Source organism: Moschus berezovskii, chromosome 11 (genome assembly GCF_049115385.1).
Source record: "Moschus berezovskii isolate FMDL1 chromosome 11, NW_MosBer_1.0, whole genome shotgun sequence".
Classification (NCBI taxonomy): domain Eukaryota; kingdom Metazoa; phylum Chordata; class Mammalia; order Artiodactyla; family Moschidae; genus Moschus; species Moschus berezovskii.
Window position 1 is genome coordinate 7521892 of NC_142470.1, and position 22518 is coordinate 7544409.

General features: G+C 49.0%; 1 protein-coding gene across 8 annotated transcripts in view; it reads left to right on the forward strand.

Moving 5' to 3' along the window:
• The window catches only part of KYAT1 (kynurenine aminotransferase 1), a 39244-nt gene extending 21094 nt beyond the window's left edge, over positions 1–18150 (forward strand). For 4 of the 8 annotated variants that reach the window (XM_088841102.1, XM_088841104.1, XM_088841103.1 and 1 more), the window contains 12 exons: positions 7435–7493; positions 9620–9770; positions 13348–13497; positions 13578–13664; positions 13906–14034; positions 15647–15767; positions 16109–16185; positions 16320–16409; positions 16528–16714; positions 16794–16873; positions 17425–17511; positions 17600–18150. In XM_088841102.1, coding sequence (XP_088697228.1) covers positions 7435–7493; positions 9620–9770; positions 13348–13497; positions 13578–13664; positions 13906–14034; positions 15647–15767; positions 16109–16185; positions 16320–16409; positions 16528–16714; positions 16794–16873; positions 17425–17511; positions 17600–17665 — 1284 coding nt within the window. In that variant the 3' untranslated portion in view covers positions 17666–18150. Of the gene's footprint in view, positions 1–4305; positions 4511–4551; positions 6601–6622; positions 7494–7592; positions 7922–9617; positions 9771–13347; positions 13498–13577; positions 13665–13905; positions 14035–15646; positions 15768–16108; positions 16186–16319; positions 16410–16527; positions 16715–16793; positions 16874–17424; positions 17512–17599 lie in introns of those variants that run through there. The other 4 variants (XM_088841101.1, XM_088841105.1, XM_055401165.2 and 1 more) reach the window with 4 other exon arrangements.
• The last annotated feature ends 4368 nt before the right edge of the window (positions 18151–22518 follow it).

The following is a 22518-nucleotide window of genomic DNA, read 5'->3' on the forward strand; positions in this document are numbered from 1 at the left end:
TTGACTTCACATTCCAAGATGTCTGGCTCTAGGTCAGTGATCACGTTATCATGACTATCTTGGTCGTGAAGATCTTTTTTGTACAGTTCTTCTGTGTATTCTTGCCACCTCTTCTTAATATCTTCTGCTTCAGTTAGGTCCATACCATTTCTGTCCTTTATCGAGCCCATCTTTGCATGAAATGTTCCCTTGGAATCTCTAATTTTCTTGAAGAGCTCTCTTGTTTTTCCTATTCTGTTGTTTTCCTCTATTTCTTTACATTTATCACTGAGGAAGTCTTTCTTATCTCTCCTTGCTATTCTTTGGAACTCTGCATTCAGATGCTTATATCTTTCCTTTTCTCCTTTGCTTTTCGCCTCTCTTCTTTTCACAGCTATTTGTAAGGCCTCCTCAGACAGCCATTTCGCTCTTTTGCATTTCTTTTCCATGGGGATGGTCTTGGTCCCTGTCTCCTGTACAATGTCACGAACCTCCGTCCAGAGTTCATCAGGCACTCTATCAATCAGATCTAGTCCCTTAAATCTATTTCTCACTTCCACTGTATAATCATAAGGGATTTGATTGAGGTCATATCTGAATGGTCTAGTGGTTTTCCCTACTTTCTTCAATTTCAGTCTGAACTTCGCAATAAGGAGTTCATGATCTGAGCCACAGTCAGCTCCTGGTCTTGTTTTCGCTAACTGTATACAGCTTCTCCATCTTTGGTTGCAAAGAATATAATCAATCTGATTTCGGTGTTGACCATCTGGTGATGTCCATGTGTAGAGTCTTCTCTTGTGCTGTTGGAAGAGGGTGTTTGCTATGACCAGTGCATTCTCTTGACAAAACTCTATTAGCCTTTGCCCTGCTTCATTCCGTGCTCCAAGGCCAAATTTGCCAGTTACTCCAGGTGTTTCTTGACTTCCTACTTTTGTATTCCAGTCCCCTATAATGAAAAGGACATCTTTTTTGGGTGTTAGTTCTAAAAGGTCTTGTAGGTCTTCATAGAATCGATTAACTTCGGCTTCTTCAGCATTACTCGTTGGGACATAGGCCTGGATTACTGTAATATTGAATGGTTTGCCTTCGAAACGAACAGAAATCATCCTGTCATTTTTAAGATTGCATCCAAGTACTGCATTTGGGACTCTTTTGTTGACCATGATGGCTACTCCATTTCTTCTAAGGGATTCCTGCCCACAGTAGTAGATATAATGGTCGTCTGAGTTAAATTCACCCATTCCAGTCCATTTTAATTCACTGATTCCTAGAATGTCGACGTTCACTCTTGCCATCTCCTGTTTGACCACTTCCAATTTGCCTTGATTCATGGACCTAACATTCCAGGTTCCTATGCAATACTGCTCTTTACAGCACCGGACCTTGCTTCTATCGCTGGTCACATCCACAACTGGGTATTGGTTTTGCTTTTGCTCCATCCCTTTATTCCTTCTAGAGTTATTTCTCCACTGAGCTCCAGTAGCCACGACCAAGGTAAGAGAAACCCAAATAAGACGGTAGGTATTGCTAGGGGGCACCAGAGGGCGGACAGACTGATATCATAATCACAGGAAACTAGCCAATCTGATCATATGGACCACAGCCGAATGTGGTCCACTGGAGAAGGGAATGGCAAACCACTTCAGTATACTTGCCTTGAGAACCCCATGAACAGTAACAAAGGGCAAAATGATAGGATACTGAATGAGGAATTCCGCAGGTCAGTAGGTGCCCAGTATGCTACTGGAGCTCAGTGGAGAAATAACTCTAGAAGGAATAAAGGGATGGAGCAAAAGCAAAACCAATACCCAGTTGTGGATATAAGATAAGGAGGGTGAAAATAGGGAAACAGTTAACAGACAGGAATGGTGGGTGTGGCTGGGAGAGAGCAAGCAAGAGAAACAGTGGCAGGAAACGACCTGGGGGCTCATCTCTGATCTAATATGGCCTCGTAGTATATGGTAGAAACTTTGGGTTTTATTCTTACTATGAGGATTTTTAAAAGAAAGTGAAGTCACTCAGTCATGTCTGACTCTTTGTGACCCCATGGACTGTAGTCTACCAGGTTCCTCCATCCATGGGATTTTCCAGGCAAGAATACTGGAGTGAGTTGCCATTTCCTTCTCCAGGAGATCTTCCTGACCCAGGGACTGAACCAGAGTCTCCCACACTGTAGGCAGACGCTTTACCATCTGAGTCACCAGGGAATTCCAGGTCTTAGTTGTGGCATAAGGGTCTAGTTCTCTGACCAGGGATGGAACTCTGGTCCCCTGCATTGGGAGCGTGAAGTCTTAGCCACTGGACCACCAGGAAAATCCTCAACGTACAAGTTTTTGTGTGGATATATTTCTGTTTTTCATTTCTCTTGGGTATACACCTAGGAGCGGAATTGCTAGGTCATATGATAACTCTATATTTAACATTTTGAGAAACTTCTAGACTGTTTTCCACATCCGCTGCAGCATTTTACATTCCCAGAAGCAATATACAAGGCTTCCCATTTCCCACCATCCTTGAAACACTTGTAATTATATGTCCTGTTATAGCCATTCTAGTGGGTGTGAAGTTGTGTCTTAGTGTAGCATTTACCTAATGACTAATGACCTTGAGGATCTTTTCATGTGCTTGCTAGCAATTTATACCTCTTTGGAGAGATTCAGATTTATAATTTGCAAATACCTTCTCCTATACCATGGGTTTTTTCATTTTCTTGATGGTATCTGTTGAGACACAAAAATTTTTAATTTTGATGAAGTCTAAATCCATTTTTTCTTTCATTGCTTGTGTTGTTATATACAAAAGCTGCTAAATATAGTGTTAAATATTAAAAAAAAAATCTTAATGCAAGGTCAAAAACTTTACTCCTGTTTTCTTCAAGGAGTATTATAGTTTTAACCCCGACTTTTAGGTCTATGGTCCACTTTTTTTTAATCAGGTAGTAGTCCAGTTTCAGGGAGAAGGCAATGGCAAGCCAATCCAGTACAGAGGAGCCTGGTGGGCTGCAGTCCATGGGGTCGCTACTAGTCGGACACGACTGAGCGACTTCACTTTCACTTTTCACTTTCACACATTGGAGAAGGAAATAGCAGCCCACTCCAGTGTTCTTGCCTGGAGAATCCCAGGGACGGCGGAGCCTGGTCGGCTGCCATCTATGGGGTCACACCAAGTCGGACACAACTGAAGTGAGGCAGCAGCAGCAGTCCAGTTTCATTCTTCTGTATGGGGATATCCAGATGTTTCAGCACCAGTTTGTTGAAAGGATTGTTCTGTCTTCATTGAATTTTCTTTTCTTTTTTTGCTTGCGAGTCGCATAACTAGTTAGCATGCCAAAGTCTCCTTCATTATCGGAATTAACCAGACAAATCACTTTACCAGCTAAGAACGGCCATGCACCACCACCCACCACCCACAGAATCGAGAAAGAGCTGTCAGTCTGTCAGTCCTGACCCTCGTTGAATTTTCTTGGCACCCTTGTCAAACTGCAGTTGATCAAATAGCAGTTTACTTCTGGGCTCTCAGTTCTATTCCCGTGATTTATGTCTATCCTTATGCCAGTACCACACTGTTTTTTGGTTCCTTTAGCTTTTTAGTAAGTTTTGAAATTGTGCAGTGTGTCCTTCAGTGATTTGCTTTTTTAAGCATTCACTTTTTAATTTATGTTTGTTGAATCTTTTTTTCTTCTTGGCAGCACTGCAAGGCTTGTGGGTTCTTAGTTCCCTGACCAGGGATGGAACCTGGGCCCTGGCAGTGAAAGCACCCAGTCCTAACCACTGGGTCGCCAGGGAATTCCTGAGTCTCTTTTAAGGCTTGATCAGCTTTAGATTTGGTTTTAGCACAGAAATAATCTGCAGTTGGTATGTGTGTTTACAGAGTCAGGAGGTGATATAGGCTTGGCTCTGTCTGTGATGTTAGAAGCCATCCATAATCTTCACCTGGATCATTTTTAATTAGAGGTGATTTACATTTTGAGGAGGGCTTCCTGCGTAGCTCAGTCAGTAAAGCATCTGCCTGCAATGCGGGAGACCTGGGATCAATTCCTGGGTCGGGAAGATCCCCTGGCGAAGGAAATGGCAACCCATTCCAATATTCTTGCCTGGAGAAACTCAAGGACAGAGGAGGCTGCAGTTCATGGGATCGAAAGAGTTGGACACAACTTAGCAATATCTTTTTCTTAACATTTTGAAAGGGTTACTGTGGTTGCTGGGATGGGGAGTGGTCCCAGGGTTTCAAAGACTGAAGGATAGTCATGTGACAAAATACTTGTTGCCATGCCTGGTACAGAGCGACCACTTGATAAATACCAGCCCTTATTGTTCTTGTTATTAGAGCTGTGTGGGGGGGACCGAGTCCTGGGCCCAGAGCCATTTTTCTGGCCAGGGTGTTCTACCTTTTCCTCTGCCCTTGGAGGGGACGTCGCCCCACGGCTCTGGGAGGCATGTTCAGGAATGCGTCGGCCGTCTGTTTGCACCTGGTGGGGCCCCTCCGGGGAAAGAAGCCTGGAGCTTCGCTCGCCAGGTGTTTGCACCAGACTGTAAGTGTTCTCACCCCTTGAGCTCTGCTGCTGGCATGACCCGGGGCTCCTGGGGTCTCGCTTGGTCCTGGCTTCAAAACTGTGCATGAGCCTCCTCTTTCAGAAAGCCTTCTCTGACTGTAGCCTGGGTGCAGGCCCCTCCCCTGCCCCTGCTTCTGATCTAGCTTAGAGCTCTGCATCCTTGGTGCTGCAGCCTCCCCATTGGCCCCTAGTCAAGCACGGTGTTTGGTACACAGCAGGTGCTTCATAAATGTTGGCTTAATAAATACATTGTGCATAAACTCAAGAACAGGCACTGGTTCCTCCCTTATCCAAGCAGTGTGTGATGTACGCAAAGGTCACTCCACTGAGCACCTCGAGTCTCTGGCGTCCCCCCTTTTTCCTCTCTTCCCTGAGCTCATTCGGCTCGGTGCATCTTTGCTCTCCCTGTGCCCCTGCGCCCCTCTGCTCCTTCACCCGTCTCAGCCCTCCCCACACTCCCTCACTCCAGCCTCTGCTCACCTCTCCCCACCGCCCCGACTCATCCTCGCTTTATTTCCTTAACGTGTTGCATGTCCAGTTCAAAAGCAAGTCCTTATATCATTGAACCCATAATGACATCAGTATTAAGATACGTTGTTATTTTACAGACTAGTAAGGGAGGAGGAAATTGCCTATTAAATTCATTCTATCGGAGAAGGCAATGGCAAGCCACTCCAGTACTCTTGCCTAGAAAATCCCATGGATGGAGCAGCCTGGTAGGCTGCAGTCTGTGGGGTCGCTAAGGGTCGGACACGACTGAGCGACTTCACTTTCACTTTCACACATTGGAGAAGGAAATGGCAACCCACTCCAGTGTTCTTGCCTGGAGAATCCCAGGGACGGGGGAGCCTGGTGGGCTTCCGTCTATGGGGTCACACAGAGTCGGACACGACTGAAGCGACTTAGCAGCAGCAGCAGCAGCATAGGTTCTAAGATGCATCTGAAAGTGCAGTGTGCAAAAATACACATATCAGAATCAAATACGGTATGATCTCCATACAAAAAAACTTGGAAACATAGAAAAGCACACCCATAATTCAGTCACCTACAATTCCACCACTCAGAGGGAACCTTTGTTAACATGTTACTACGTTTCCTTCTAAACATTTTTTCCAGTCACATATGATCATAAAAAATGTATATATACAAGCATAGACAAGGGTATTTTTCAAGATGATCATACCATACATGCTATTTTGTCGCCTGTCATATTGATGTCAGTACAGCACATTTGTAAACATTCCTCTAAAATGTAATTTTCTCCCATAGTTTTAATCATAAAAATAAAACACTTATTTTAGAAAATGTGAAAAAAAGAAAATTATTAAAGAAGAGAAGAAAAAATGTCTGTTAACTAACCAAAGATAATCACTGCTGTCTAATATTTTGGGGATCACACCATTTCCCTGGCAAAGATTATGCTATCGTTTTTTACTATTTCGATACATGCTGAGTGCCAGGCCTGGTGAGAGGTATTAGGGCCTGGTGAAAGCACAGGGCCGCCAATGTTAGCAAAGTACCCACTAGGTGCCAGGCTCCACACTGGGCTGTCTCTGAACCGTTCACATCACCAGGACTCCCAGACAATGTAAAAACCTGGCCAGTGTACAGATGGTCCCCACACCCTTCTCCAGGCCCAGGTCCAGGTGCTAGGAGCCCTGTCGTCCTGACCCAGAGCCCTGTGCAGCTCCTCTTCTGACCTTGGGCAAGTCCCCAGATCTCTTTGAGCCTCAATGCCCTCATCTTTGGAGAAGGCAATGGCACCCCACTCCAGTACTCTTGCCTGGAAAACCCCATGGACGGAGGAGCCTGGCAGGCTGCAGTCCATGGGGTCACTAAGAGTCGGACACGACTGAGTGACTTCACTTTCACTTTTCACTTTCCTGCATTGGAGAAGGAAATGGCAACCCACTCCAGTGTTCTTGCCTGGAGAATCCCAGGGACAGGAAACCCTGGCAGGCTGCCGTCTATGGGGTTGCACAGAGTTGGACACGACTGAAGCGACTTAGCAGCAGCAGCAGCCCTCATCTTTAGATGAGGATTATCCTGACCCCTCTGATAAGCATGCTGTAAGGACTCGGACTGTGAAGAACATTGAGGGTTCACCATGAGCTACAGCTGGTGGCTTCACCACCTGCCAGCCCCTCTGAGACTCCAACCCACAGGGACCAGGAGGCTCTGAGGGACCACGAAACCCATGCCCCTATTACACTGATGGGGAGACTGAGGCCAGGAGGAGCTAACGCACTTGTGCAATATCACCCAGCCATGACAGACTGAGGACCTGAGCCTGATGGTCCCCAGGCCAGGCCAGTGTCTGCACACCTATGGGTGAGGGGGAAGCTGACCTGGAAGGAACCCAGGGAAGGGGAGGTGTGGTCCCCTGAGCCCTGAGAGACTGAGCAAGTGGCCCCTTTGCCCGAGTCCGAACATGGCCTCATCTCAAACAGGCCTGAGTCTGTCTGTCGTGTGACCTTGAACACAGCTGTCTCCCATTCCTCCCTGCATTTTCTCATCTGTAAAATGGGTCAAGTCGGGGGTTCCAGGAAGTTCACAGAAGAGTTTAGCAAGAAGCCGCTGCCATCACTGTCACCCTATTCCACTTTCCTGCTTCCTGCTGCTCCTCCTCCCCAGCCCCTCCTGGGTCAAATTTTAACCTGATGGAATCCAGTCTGTGTCCTGGGACGTGCAGAGTCCGGGCTGGCAGGTGGACAAGTCCAGGCTGGTGGCGCGGGGAGGAGCCAGGCGCGGGAAGGCTGGAGGAGCCCTGCTCTCCGCCTCCTCCCGGAGGGGCGGACACGGAAGCTGTGGTCACAGGGCAGTTGCTTCCCCGGGGCGAGCCCAGGCTGACCCTCTACTTGCTCTGTCTCCAGCTGACTCTCTGTTTGCTCTGTTGTCTCCAGCTCACCATGGCTAAACGGCTGAGGGCTCGAAGGCTGGACGGGATCGACCACAACCCATGGTGAGCCAGGCAGGACTGGGGAGGATGGTGGTGGGGGTCCCCTGGCTCGAGGATAGCAGGGCTTGCGGCCCTGGGTTGGCAGGGACTCAGTGGTACCCAAGACGGCTGCATACTCGGACCGGGAGGTTTGCAGCCTCAGCCCTTGAGAGGTGAGAACCCCCCAGCCACCAGCTTGGGTTTGGGTCTCAGCCTCACCCTGCTTGGCTGTGGCATTTGGGGCCGGTGACTCACCTGCTCTGAGCCTCCGGTTCCGGCTAGGAAATGGAGATACTTCTGTCTCCCCTGAAAGGCTTTGGGAGGATGAGATGAAATACTGTGTGAGCCATGGCCACTACCCAGGTGCCGGGCTGAGGGCTTTCCCTGGGCGGGGTGGGGTCTTTCATTTCACACTTGGTAGAGAACAAGATAAAGTATATAAGAAGGTAAGACATGGGCAGCTCCTCTGAGCATCTTTTCTTTATTGACTCATGTGGAAGACATACGTGCCCACTGTTGCTAGTTGCCATGGAGGCATCACCAGATGCAGTGGATGCAACTGAGGATGCGTAAGAAAGACTGAACGACCTTCCTTCTTCCCCTTCTCCAACCCCTGCTCCCAGCCCACTCCCCCCAAGAGCACAGAGCCACCGCTGTACATAAAAAAAGATATCATTGGCTGTTGTTTTTATCCAAAAGAGGACCATCTTTTTCCTTCAAACTCCCTTCCTGAACAGCATTTTGTGTTTTGCAAAAATCTTCCACCTCCATCTTGTCCTCTGATGCTCCCTGGTGTTTGGGATAGGGGAGCCAGGCCCAAAGACCCTATGGTGTCTGGCTGCCCTCCAGGTTGAGCCCCCAGGGTCCTGCTCCCCAGGCTGCCCCTTCTGTCCTCTCCATGAGGCAGGTGGGCAGGCCTGTGGCCCATTTTGCAGATAAGGTAAAGTCCAGCCCAGAGGGAGGAAATGACTGACTGGGAGAGGCAGCTAGAGTCTTTCCTGACTCACAGAGCCAGCAGACTCTTGAACCTGTCATACCCATTCTACAGACGGGAGGACTGAGGCCAGGAGAAGCCAAGTCTCAGGCAGAGTCAGGGCAGAGCTGGCCTGGGAGGACTGCACAGAGCAGGGGATGAGTGCTAGGAGGGATGAGGGCCATGAGAGGCCCCAGGTTCCTGCGGATCCCAGGGTGATGGCCTGAGGATCTGGCTCCATTGTCCCAGCCACCATAGAACACCCACCATCTGACTTTGCAACTCAGCTCTGCTTTAGCCACTAATGTGGCTCTGGACAGGTCATGGGCCTCTCTGAGCCTCAGCAACTTCATGTCTTCAGAGACCTTGTGGAGCTCTGGAGAGAAGAATAACCAATTTTAGACACATTTATTGTTAGGCAAATTCATTGCCACCACACCTGACTCCTCTGCCCCCTGCCAACCTGGAGCCGTGTGCCAGACTTTTTATCCAGCTTCTCAATCTCTTTGCCAGCTTCCCTAAAGAGATGGCCAGCAGTCAGGCCCGGAAGAAATGTGATAGGGGGCCGGAGGCAGCAGTTGGCAGGGCTGGTGGGACTACAGTCTGTTCAGAGTAATTCTCCAGGGCCCGACTGTTGCTTCAGACAGAGGTGGACCCAAAAGCCAACTGGGAAAAGCTAATTGGGAGCCATCGGGCAAGTCCCCTGAATCCCACCTTCTCCATCCCCATTGCGACCGAGGAGCAGAACTTGCCTCATAGACTAACAGAGGCGATATAAGCAAATGTTTCAAAGTGTGGCGTTGACAGATGCATGAATGGGTCATGAAGTCCATTTAGGGGCGCTCAGCAAGTATTTGTAAAGACCAGAGAAGGACAGGGTGGGAAAGACTGCTGTGGATCCCACTGGAAGGAGAACGTGGAGTCCCTGTTTCTCTCCAGAGTTTGGGATGTAAAAGTGATTTCTTACTGTGGATTGTGATGGAAAGTTGCAGAGCCCCTGGGCTGAGACATGTGACCAGCATGCGACCAGTTATGACTGTAAACAGATCAGGATTGGTGCTAATTGTCCAGTTTTTCTAGAGCAAGCCCAACTGCCTTGCTCACCCTGCCCTGGAATAGAGCAGAAATCCAGGTTGGGGTGGAGGGTTCTGCTACCCACTCTCTGTTTGTTGCCCAGGGTGGAATTTGTCAAACTGACCAGCGAGGAGGCTGATGTTGTAAATTTGGGCCAAGGCTTCCCAGACTTCTCACCCCCAGAGTTCGCTGTAGAAGCCTTTCAGCACGCCGTCAGCGGGGACTTCATGCTTAACCAGTACACAAAGGCATTTGTGAGTCTCCCAGTCCCTCTGGGGACCCCCAGACATGGGCCTCTGCAGAGGTCTCAGGGGAGGAAGGGGCAGCTCTTTCTGGAGAACAGGCCAATCTAGATGTTAGGATTCATGGGGCAGAGCCCTTGAAATTCAGTCCAGCCACGGTTCAGTGTTCACTGACTGTCTCCTTTGTTACAGGCCCTGGGACAGTTCATGGCCTGGGGGGAAGACAGGTTTAAAAATCAAAACAAAACATGAGCTGGGAGATCATGGTCTGGTGGGAAAAGCAGACCAAACAACAGAAGCAGAAATCAAAGGTAGTTGATATGCTGTGATAGAGGAGCTTGGGGTCCTTGGGAGCATAAAGGAGGGAATGAAACCCGGGAGATCAGGAAAGGCTTCCTGAAGGAGGCGACACATAAAGCTGATGACAAATAGTTGATTTTTTTCTTTTTTTGACTCTAAATCCAAAGTCTGTCTGTGAAGAACCACAGAATAAATATTTGCCAGCCCTGGAGCAGGTTCTTAAACGTCGATGTGCATCTCACGGCCTGGGGGAAGATTTCTTCTGATCCCACCACCCAAAGTCTAGCACTGCCAACAGTGTGCTACTTCGCTGAGTGTTTAGGCTTTTGAGCTTTTAACTTTTAAAAATATTTATGTAAACACACACATGTGTGGATACCCACATGTGAGATTTGTGTGGCTTTCTGTTTTGTTTTCTTATTGAAATATAAAGTTGACTCTCTGCATCATGTGGCCAAAGTATTGGAGCTTCAGCTTGATTTACAACATTGTGTTAACTTCTGGTGCTCAGCAAGTGATTCATTTATAATATTCATATATCCCCATTTAAAAATATCATTTTCCATTAAAGTTTATCACAGGATATTGAATATAGTTCTCTGTGCTATATAGTAGAACCTTGTTTCTTTGTTTTTTTGGGTTTTTTGGCTGTGCCTCTCAGTAGGTGGGATCTTAGTTTGCCTACAGTGAAAGCACAGTGTCCTAACCACTGGATCTTAAGGGAAGGCCAACATTGTTTATAGTATGAGTCCATTTGTGTTAAAAATCACAAATCTTTTTCTAGAAACATACGACTGACCAAAATTGAATCAAGAACAAACAGATAATTTGAACAGATCGATCACTACAAGTCAAACAGAGTCTGTAATTTAAAAACTCCCTGCAAATGAAAGTCTGAGACCAGATGGCTTCACAGACTAGTTCTGCCAAATATACAAAGAAGAACTTATATCGATTGTTCCCAAACTCTTCCAAAAAATTGAAGAGGAAACACTCCCAAAGACTTTCTATGAAACCATCATCATCCTGATACCAAAACTGCTGCTGCTACTGCTGCTGCTAAGTCACTTCAGTCGTGTCCGACTCTGTGAGACCCCATAGACGGCAGCTGACCAGGCTCCGCCGTCCCTGGGATTCTCCAGGCAAGAACACTGGAGTGGGCTGCCATTTCCTTCTCCAATGTGTGAAAGTGAAAAGTGAAAGTGAAGTCGCTCAATCGTGTCCAACTAGTAGTGACCCCATGGACTGCAGCCTACCAGGCTCCCCTGTCCATGCGATTTTCTAGGCAAGAGTACTGGAGTGGCTTGCCATTGCCTTCTCTGAAACTAGACAGCACCAAATAAGAAAATTACAGGGCAATATCTTTGATGAATATAGATGCAACAATTTTCAACAAAATATTAGCAAACCAAATCCAACAGCATGTGAAAAAGATCATACACCACATCCCAAGTTCACAAGGATCATTCAGCATATGCAGATCTGTGTGATTCACCACATAAACAAAAGAAGAAACAGAAACCACAGGCTACCTCAGTAGATGTGAACAAGCATTTGATGAAACTCAACATCCACTCATGATAAAAACTCTTAACCCAAGTGGTAATAGAGGACACATATCTCAACATAACAAAAGCTACCTGTGACAAACCCACAGCCAATATAATACTCAATGCTGAAAAGCTGAAAGCCTTCCCACTAAAATCTGAAACGAGACAAGGATGCCCACTCTCACCTCTTCTACTCAAGATAGTATCAGAAGTCCTACCCTCAGCAATCAGATAAGAAAAAGAAACAAAAAGGTATCCAAATTGGAAGGAAAGAGACAAAACTGTCGCTATATGCAGAGGATACAATACTGTATGTAGAAAACCCTACAGACTCCACACAAAACTACTAGGACTGATAAGCAAATTCAACATTATATATACAGTGTTATGGAACGTGTTTATTTCACTAAATAGTATGACGGGGCATCTTTCCATGTCAAAATAGCCTCATTCTTTTTGATGACTGCATAGTATTCCACCGACTAGATGTGCCATAATTTATTGACCCAGCCCTGCACTGATGATCTGGTTTGGCTATCTCACTATTAAGCAATGCCACAGTGAATATTTTGTGCGTACGCATAGGTGAGCATTTATCTCAGATCACGAGAAGTAAAACCCGAGAATCAAAGGGTGTAAGCATTTTAGCCTATGATGGATATCATCAAATTGCCCTCCAGTAAGACTTTACATTCCCATCAACAGTCTGGTCTCAGTGCTGGCAGGATAGTTCATTCTTTTCCTATCAATATTGAACATCAGCAATTTTTCTTTCTTGACTGCCCTCATTACTTCATTTGGCTATGTGTATTTGTTTTATTGCTTCACAAGAGCTCTTTATGTTGCAATGTTTCTCTCTTAGTTTTCAAACTTTGCTCATGGAATATTTTGATGTATAGAAATTTTTCTTTTTCATGTGGTCAAATCTGGTTTGGTAAATCATTTAATTAAGTTCCAGACCTTAGGCTTCAGTCCCTTGGCTTACTCTGGAATGTTTTATAAGTGTCCTCAGCAAACAAGCGTATAGATCCAATATGCCTCTCAAAGTGAGGGGTTTCCAAAGCTGCAACATAAACTCTTAGTCCTGCACTTCAACAGCCATGACCTTGGGCAAGTCATTTCCTTTCTCTGGGTCTCTCTGTCCACCTGTTAAATGATGCGAATCAAGTAATGTCTCTCTTGCAAGGCTGCCAAGAGGATCAGATGGCACAAAAGTCCTTCTTAAACTTAAAGAAAGTGAAAGTGGCTCAGTAGTGTCTGACTCTTTGCGACCCCATGGACTGTACAGTCCATGGAATTCTCCAGGCCAGAATACCGGAGTGGGTAACCTTTCCCTTCTCCAGGGGATCTTCCCAACCCAGGAATGGAACCCAGGTCTCCCACATTGCAGGTGGTTTCTTTATCAGCTGAGCCTCAAGGGAAGTCCCTTAAACTCTCTTAAACTTAAAGGGAGGTGTTTGAAGCTTGGAGTTATTGCTATTTTGAGGGTTCCATTGGACTGTCATTCATGAAGATATACATTCTGTCTGGTTCCCCACCAATCCTAGCCCTGGGTCGTGGGCCTGGCACAGAGCAGGCTTCATGGCAAGGGGTGGTGGCAGAAATGAAAGAACCCACCCCACAGAAGCTGACTTGACCCCCAGGTTTGCGGCTGAAAGATGCTAGAATTTCAGAGAGTGTCTGAACCAGGAGGGTGGGCCCAAGCTGAGCCAGACACCTGACCCATGTTGTCCTGGCAGGGTTACCCACCCCTGACGAAGATTCTGGCCAGTTTCTTTGGGAAGTTGCTGGGACAGGAGATAGACCCACTCAAGAATGTGCTGGTAACCGTGGGTGCCTACGGGGCCCTGTTCACAGCCTTCCAGGCCCTGGTGGATGAAGGCGATGAGGTGAATGGGCAAAGCCCGGGCTGGGTAGGGGTGAAGGGTCCGGGTGGTGCCAGCCCCAGCTCATCTGACCTTTGTCCTAGGTTATTATCATCGAGCCTTTTTTTGACTGTTATGAACCCATGACATTGATGGCAGGGGGTCGCCCTGTGTTTGTGTCCCTGAAGCTGGTGAGGATGATGGCTGGGGTGTGGGTGGGCAGAGGGGTCCCAGGAGTGTGCTGGGTTGAACCCCGGGAGGTGGGAAAGAAGGAAGGAAGTGGGGGAGGCCAGTTTCCCCAGGATGGGGGGAGGGGTGTCCAGAGCCCCAGAGGAGAGACGGGGGAGACAGATGCCTGCGGGTAGGAGCCGAATTCCTAGAGATGAAAGTCAGGGGGTAAGTATTGCCACCCCCGTGCCCCTCCTCTTGCAGAGCTCCACCCAGAAGGGAGAACCGAATTCCAGCAGCAACTGGCAGCTGGATCCCACAGAGCTGGCCAGCAAGTTCACATCTCGCACTAAAGCCTTAATCCTCAACACACCCAACAACCCCCTGGGAAAGGTACCTGAGAGACCTCCTCCCCCGGGCACCCCTCCAGATTGGCTTGCGTCCCTGTTCTGTTACTCGTGTGCTGCCATGGGGGCCTCAGTTTTCTTATCTGTGAAGTGGGAGAGCTAACTGCGATGAGCTCTGAGGATCGAGGCTCCTAGGGGTCCCAGGGCCTGGGGCAGGAATCCCCAGGGAAGGTGTCAGCAGTAGTGGGCTGGGCTGGAAGCCTCTATTACTTCCCCATAGACCTGGACCGATGACTTCACCACTCCAGTTTTTCTCATCTGTAAAATGGGAACATGACCAAACTGATGTCAAGGAAGACCCAGTCTTCCACCTGTGTTTCTCCTTTACTGTCATACCATTATCACACTCACAAAGCTTCTGACAGCAGATATGAGGGGTTCTTTTTTTCCCCACACTAAGCAATTCTGTGAGACCAGCTGGGTGTCCCACAAAATTCAATTCAATTTAATTCAGTCCTGACACCGTCTACCTGGAGATGGTATCAGCTCCCACCAGTGAAGGGCTCAGTCTGACAAGGTTGCCCCCCACCCCACTTCAGATGCCAATCACAAGTCAGTTTGTCATCTGTGCTTCTGACCTGTGGCTGTAAATCTGAGATGTCCACAACCCCCTCTTCAGGTTCAATTCATCTGAGTGGCTCACAGGACTCAGGGACACACCTACTAACAGTTATCAGTTTGTTAAAGGAGATGATAAAGGATACAGATGAACAACCTGATGAAGAGACAAGTGTGGCGAGGTCTGGGAGGTGCCTGAGAACAGGTGCTTGCTTCTGTCCCTGTGGAGTTGGGGTGCGTCAGCCTCCTGGTGCCCTCGTGAGCTCACCCACCTCTGCAAGCTCCCCAAACCCCACCTATCGGGATTTTGATGGAGGCATCAATTATCAACTCCATTTCCAACCCCTCTCCCTTCTCTGGGGAAGTGGCAGGAAGTGGGATATGGGAGGGGGCTGAAAATTTCAGGCTTCTAATCATGGCTTGTGTGGTCTTTCTGGTGACCAGCCTCGATCCAGGAGCCCACTTAGAGTCACCTCACTAGAACGAAAATGCTCCTAGTGCTCTATCTCTTAGGAGTGTACAGGGGCTTCCATTGCCTGTGTCAAGGTCAGGAGCAAAGACCACACATTAGAGCAAAAGATGCTTCTAGTGCTCTTGTGCACGCATGCTCAGTCGCTTGAGTTGTGTCCAGCTCTTTGCCACCCCTTGGACTATAGACCACCAGACTTCTCTGTCCATGGGATTCTCCAGACAAGAATACTGGAATGGGTTGCCATGCCCTCCTCCAGGGGATCTTCCTGACCCAGGGATCGAACCCGCATCTCTTATGTCTCCTGCATTGGCAGGCGGGTTCTTTACCACTAGCACCACCAGGGAAACCCTCCAGTGCTTTTACCACTTGGTAGTTACAAGGGTTTTAGGAGTTCTGTGCCAGAAACCAGGGCAGAGACCAATAGAGTTATTTTCTGTTATCTCACAACTGACCTCACAGGGTCACTGTTGCAGGGATAGGAGAGGGCAGAGAAGCCCTTGGCACCGGCTCTGGCTGTGTGCTCGCATCACTCTGAGCTGGCCTCTCTGGTGGGGGACGGTCCCTGCAGGTGTTCTCCAGGGAAGAGCTGGAGCTGGTGGCCAGCCTGTGCCAGCAGCATGACGTGGTGTGCATCACGGACGAGGTGTACCAGTGGCTGGTCTTCGATGGGTTCCAGCACATCAGCATCGGTGAGCCAAGCCGGCCAGGGCGCCCCCGTACCCCTGGACCTCTGCGGCAGGGCCTTGAGCCCAGTCCAGGGTCAGCGCAGGTCTGGTGATTAGGACTGAGGGTTCTGGACCCACACAGGTCAGGTCTCTCGGAACAGGGGACTTCACCTCTCTCGGAACAGGGGAACACAGTGGCACCTACCTCCCGAGGTTGTCATGAGGAGGGGCTCAAATAAGTCTTGGAAATAGCTTAACACAGGGTGGAGTCTGCCGCGCTGAGAGCCTTTGTCCCTGCTGGGACCCAGCCCCCACTCCGTGCCCCCACCCCCGTCTCAGCAGCCGTTCTCTTTGATCTTGGGCAGCCAGCCTCCCTGGCATGTGGGAACGCACCCTGACCATCGGTAGCGCTGGCAAGACCTTCAGTGTCACAGGCTGGAAGGTGAGGCAACGAGAGTATGGGGGCGCCCCTGCCCTCCCTCTACAATCGTTGGTGGGAGAGGCTGGTCTGGGAATCCAGAAAGGGTTTGGCTGGGCCCCCAGGGGCCTCACCCTCTCCCTGTGTTCTTGGTCCAGGTGGGCTGGGTCCTGGGCCCGGACAGCCTCATGAAGCACCTGCGTACTGTCCACCAGAACTCCATCTATCACTGTGCCACGCAGGGCCAGGTGAGGGGGGCGTGACCCAGGAGGGCGGGGCAAGAGAGGGGTTTGGGCCAGCTCCAGGGTCGGGTCACACCTGACCTGCTCGCCACCCCCCCCCGACCCACCCCCACGCCCTCCCCAGGCCGCAGTGGCTCAGAGCTTCGAGCGGGAGCAGCTGCACTTCGGCCAACCCAGCAGCTACTTTGTGCAGCTCCCACAGTACATCCAGCGCTGCCGCGACCACATGATACAGAGCCTACAGTCCGTGGGCCTCCGGCCCGTGATCCCCCAGGGCAGCTACTTCCTCATCACAGACATCTCGGACTTCAGTAGGTGGGCCCGGCCGGGCAGGGTCGGGGCTGGGGCCCTGGAGGCTGCCCAGGACTCAGCACGTCCTCTGTCCCCCAGAAAACAAGATGCCTGACTTGCCCGGAGCGGCAGATGAGCCCTACGACAGACGCTTCGTCAAGTGGATGATCAAGAATAAGGTGGGCTGGGCCTCTGCCGGGGCACTGTGTGTGTTTTACAGGCTGTGCGCTGCTAAGGGTGCCTGACCCCCGAGCTGATGGGCCAAAATCCAGCCCGGCCTCTGCCCTGAGCCGTGGTTCAGGGTTGTATCCATTTCAAGGAAAGGGGAGCCTGTTTTTAATGTGCTCCAATAGGCCTTGTGGGCTGGCAGGAATTCCTGCCCTCTCAGGGCCTCAGTCTTCCCATCTGTACAGTGAGGAGTTGGCCCATGAACTCTGAGGTCCATCCAGCTCAGTGCTACGATTCTAAGACATTTCTTCTATGGCTCTGCCCTGACCTGTCAGGTGATCTTCCTCACTCTCAGCCTCCCTCTCTCCTCTGTACATAAGGAGGGACTTGGAATGGTGCTTTGGGATGTTTTACCTCTGCCCTTGACCCAGCACTGGGAGGTGCTGCATTGAAGCTTATTCTCTTTCTCCTTCCTTATCATGGAACCCCTCTGACACCCTGAGGCCCCCCAAAGGCCTGCCAGGCTGTGGGATGGTTGAGACGTAGGCTTCCTCCTCCTCAGGGCTTGGCAGCCATTCCAGTGTCCATCTTCTTCAGTGTGCCACACCGGAAGATCTTTGATCACTATATCCGCTTCTGTTTTGTGAAGGTAAAGAACAGGCCTGGGGAGGGCAGAGCTCCCCAAGCTTCCTCAGACATCCTGGGGAGAGGGGTAGGACTGATCTGTGTTGGTGCAGGATGAATCCACGCTCCGGGCCATGGACCAGAAGCTGCAGAAGTGGAAGGCTGAGCTCACGCCCTGAGGTCGTGACATCAACCCTGGGCCCTGCCTGGTGCCTGCACACTCTATGAGGCTCTGTCTTTGTCCAGCTCTCAGCCATCCCCAGGTGGCAGGTAGATGGTACTGGAGGAGCCCATCTCTGGAACACAGAATGATCCCAGGGAAGAGTCCTGCTTTTGGTCTTCAGGGGGTCAGGAGTACTTCCTCATGGTGCATGGCTCTGTTCCTGTCGCAGAAGTGAGGGAGGCCTGACTGGGGCCTCTCCCTGGTGCTCCCTGTGCTGGGCTGAATGGTCTTGGGTCCGCTCGCCCCTCCCCAGGCTCAGCTGGGACTCCGAGGGCAGACTTCAATAATGTACTGGTCTTGGTCCCAGTCCTGGCCCCAGCCAGGCCTCAGACATCCTTCCCTTTCCTTATCTACATTTGTTCTTGGGAAGTTGTATTTAGGCTTGAGTCCTCAAGCCAGTACTTTTTCCCATAATAAAGTTTTAAGCTATTCAGACTCTTACTGGCTGCTTCTCTCTGCTTCACACCCTGGTGCTGACTGCTGGCAGGGGCTCAGTCAGAACAGAAGGCACCTTCCACCTCCCTGAACCTTAGCTCCCAGACTCTCTTTCTACAAATGTTTTGGAGCCAAAGAAGGGCAAGGACTTGGGACTTGTCTGAGGTCACCTAGTTAATTAATGATAAAATCAGGGCTCAGGGCTCAGTGCTCAGATGGTATGTGTTACCATTGTTGGGTGTGTGTGTGTGTGTGTTGTGTGTGTTGGGGGCCTTAGTTGAGGGTCTAACAGGAAAGATACAGACAATCAAGTCCCACAAGGATCAGAGTCCAGGCCAGGAGTGCCAGGGATTACATAATTAGAACAAAAGGGGAGGAATTTCCCCGGTGGGCCAGTGGTTAAGAATCTGCCTGCCAGTGCAGGGGACACGGGTTCGATCCTTGGTCTGGGAAGATCCCACATGCTACAGGGCAACTAAGCCCATGTGCCACGAGCCCACGCGCTGCAGCTACTGAAGATCTCATGCTCTAGAGCCTGGGCTCTGCAACAAGAGAAACCACCACACAGAGAAGCCTGCAGGCCGCAGGGCAGAGCAGCCCCCTCTCAGCACAACGAGAGGAGGCCCGCACGCAGCAATGAGGACCGAGTGCAGCCAAAATTAAGTAACTAAAAAGCAAAAGAACAGAAGGGCAAAGGAATGTTTCCCCAAACATTTACTGTGCACCTCTGCTTGCGGGACAGCGGATGCTCATCATCTCATTAAACAGCCTCTGAGACAGGAGTTACTGTCTCATGTTACAAGTGAGGAAACCGATTTGGAGGTCGGGTGACTTGTCTGAGGCCCTCCTGCTGGCAAAAGGTAAAGGGAGGGATTTGATCCCAGGAGTGTGCCTCCCATTGGAAAGCAAGGCAACTTCTAAAATCCTTTTTGGAACGTGGTCCTGGGGACTTGTCTTGAAGTTGCATTTGTGTAACAAGCTCACGGGTTTTGCTCATATCATGGATTTAACTGGGGGAGGTGATGGGAACATACAGCATAATAAAATGTATTGGGTCTCTGTCTGTGGTTCCTGGCACAGAGCTCCTAAAACCCTTGGATTTCCTGAGTGACAGCAGTGTCTTTTGTTATTCCAGATGAATCCCTTCAACCATGGGTTTAATATATATATATATATAATTTTATTTACTTATTTTTTTATTTTTGGCTGTGCTGGTTCTTCATGCTGCTCAGACTTTTCTCTAGTTGCGGGGAGCAAGGGCTACTCTCTAGTTTCGGTGCTTGGACTTCCCATCGCAGTGACTTCTCTTGCTGCAGAGTATAGGCTCTAGGGATGCAGGCTGCAGTAGTCGTGGCTCCCAGGCTTACTGGTTCCTCAGCGTGAGGGATCTTCCTAGATCAGGAATTGAACCTGTGTCTCCTTCATCGGCCGGTGGATTCTTTACCACTGAGCCACCAGGGACGCCCTCAACCATATATTTAAAAGGTCAGAATTTTCAGCCCCAACCCCAGGCCCCAGGGAGGTAAAGGACTGGCCCTTGAGTTCAGTTACATGACTAATGATTTAATCAGTTGTGCATATGTAATAAAATCCCACATAAAAACCCTGAAGTGGGACTTCCCTGGTGGTCCAGTGGCTAAGACTCCGTACTCCCAGTGCAAAGGGCTCAGGTTCAGCCCCTCATCAAGGAACTAGACCCCACATGCTGCAACTAAGAGCCCAAAGGCCTCAACTAAAGACTTAGTTGCATGCGGCAACTAAGACCCGGCACAGCCAAATAATTTTTTTTTTAATTTGTAAAAATTAAAGAAAAGGGCTTCCTTGGTGGCTCAGTGGTGAAGAATCCATCTGCCAGCACAGGAGACCCAGTTTGGACCCCTGATCTGGGGATACGCCACACGCCACAGAGCAGCTAAGCCCCCGCACCACAACTGCTGAGCCTGTGCTCTAGAGCCCGGGAGCTGCAGCCCCTGAAGCCCTCGCACCCAGAGCATATGTTCTACAAAAGAAAAGCCGCCACAATGAGAAACCCGGGTACCACAATTACAGAGTAGTCTCCACTCACCAGAACCAGAGAAAGCCTGCGCGCCAACAAAGAGCCAGCACAGCTGAAAATAAACAGATAAAAAAATTTCTTTAAAGATAAGAAAGAAAAACCCTGAATCAATGAGGCTCAAGGAGTTTCTGGGCTGGTGAAAACCTCAGTGATCTGGTAGGGTGGCCCATCCAGAGAAGGGATGGAAATTCCATGCCCTCCTTTCTACCTTAGTCTATGTACGTCTTACATTGGGCTGTTCCCGAGTTGTATCTTCTAAAACAAAACTGTAATTGTAAGAATAGTGCTTGGGCTGTGAATCGTTTCAGCAAATTATTAAATCTGAATGGGGTCAAAACCACCACTCCCATGAGGTGGTCATGGGAATGCTGGAATTTGCAGTCAGCCAGGCAGAAGTTGTGGGTGACTGGGCACCCCACTTGCCACTGGCATCTGAAGTGGGAGGCAGTCTTGTGCGCTCCCTTAACTTATGAGATCTGTGCCAACTTGTCAGAATTGAATCGAAGCTTAGGACGCGCACTTGGTGTGAATTGCTATTTGGAACACATTGGTGTTGTGACATAGGACACTCCACGCTCTCCCTTTCCAAACAATGATTTTGTACTACTATCACTGTTCCAAAGTCAAGATTGTGAAACAATCCAATCCAGAGGCTCAGGCTTGGAGCCCCTTTGCCACACTGCACAGAGACTGATGAAAAGAAGGTCCTGTGGAGCCAGAGGAGAAATTATGCTAATAGTTTTGAGTACTGAGGTGTTTTTGTTTTTTTTCCATAAACGTCTCTCTCTAGTCATGATCCAGCTAATCATCATTACAGATGAATAAAGATGCCCATTTAAAAGAAAGAAAGGAAGCCAGACAGGCAGGAAGAAAGAAAGACAGAAAAAAAAGGATTTTTTGGATAGAACGGAGGCAGAAGGCACATGGGTCCCAGGCTAGGTATTTGCAATGAGGCTTCTGTTTACATTTCTTGGGGCAGGAAAAAAGTGGACTTCAGGCTGGACGTATACACGTACACCCCTCGTTTGCATTTTCAGAAACAGGAGATAGATGGGCTCCAGCTTAGATATTTACAACCAGTCTCCTGCATGCTTTCCAAAATGGGAGTAACCACTGAAACAGGACAGACAGCCAGGCCTTCTCTCCTGAGGACACCTTAAGACAGCAGTCATGGCAGGAACAGACAGTGGCTAAACCTCGTTTGACTAACGAATCAAGAGGCCAAATATTTCCCATCCTTGGGGCAAGGGAGACATTGCACATGGGCAGAAAGACTCCCAGGGGGTCAGAAGTCAGGGGATGCCAGGCCATAATAAGTAATGCTTCTTTACTCCCAAAAGCCTCTGCGTTGAAATCCATCTTGGAAAAGAGTCTAGGGCAGGTCAGGTGTGGAAAAATAAATCAGATTGTTGGCCAAAGGTAAACAAAGACCCAGAAGAACTGCCCTATATAAGTTTTTAACCACCTTTTTTCTGGTTCCTCCTCATTAGGGAAGATCCCCACACACTTTCTCTCCAGGTGCCCCTGTCTTGCTTCTTTCTTAACTAAACAAACGCTTTCTCTGTGTGTTCTCCCACTTGTTGTGCTCTGTCTCTAATAATAAACTTCGTACCCATTTTTACAGTTTTTGCCTCCAGTGAAATATTTCACTAGAGGCAAGAGCCAGGGAAAAATAGCCTCTAGCCCTTGATGGTCTGGTGGCAAGGATTCCTGGTAACCATCCAGGCCACCTGGATGGAAACACTTCTGCCTGACTGACGGCAAATTCCAGCATTCCCATGACCACCCCGCACCCCCCAGATTCAAAAAGTTCAATTCCTGGGCAGGGAATTAAGGTGTGGCTTCATGCCACCAGCTTACTCTGCTGCCGCTCCGAGATGAGAACCACTCTGACCAAAGGTTTCATAGCTCATGAACCAATCTAGAATCTTCTCTTAACTCAAATCTGTGACTCTACAAAGGTTTCAAGTCTTGGACTGAGTAACCTCAGCCAACTTGAGATGCGTAAATGAGTTTGCATTTCATTAAGACACGGGCGAGGGGGGAATGGTGAAGTAAACACAATAACCCCTGTAATGTTAACACAGTGAATTAGAAATTAATCTCTCTTCTACTAGGTTGTAAACTCCAGATCAATATTTGCTTTTGCTGACCATTATGTCCCTGGCAGTCAGCACTGCTAGGAGTTCCTGCCTCAAAATAGGCTCAGCTTGATAAATATTTGTTGACTGAATGAATATTGACTCAAATTTATCATTTAAAAAAGAAAGTGTATCTCATTCCTTGCTGGTAGGAATGAGATGTAACAAAATGGTATG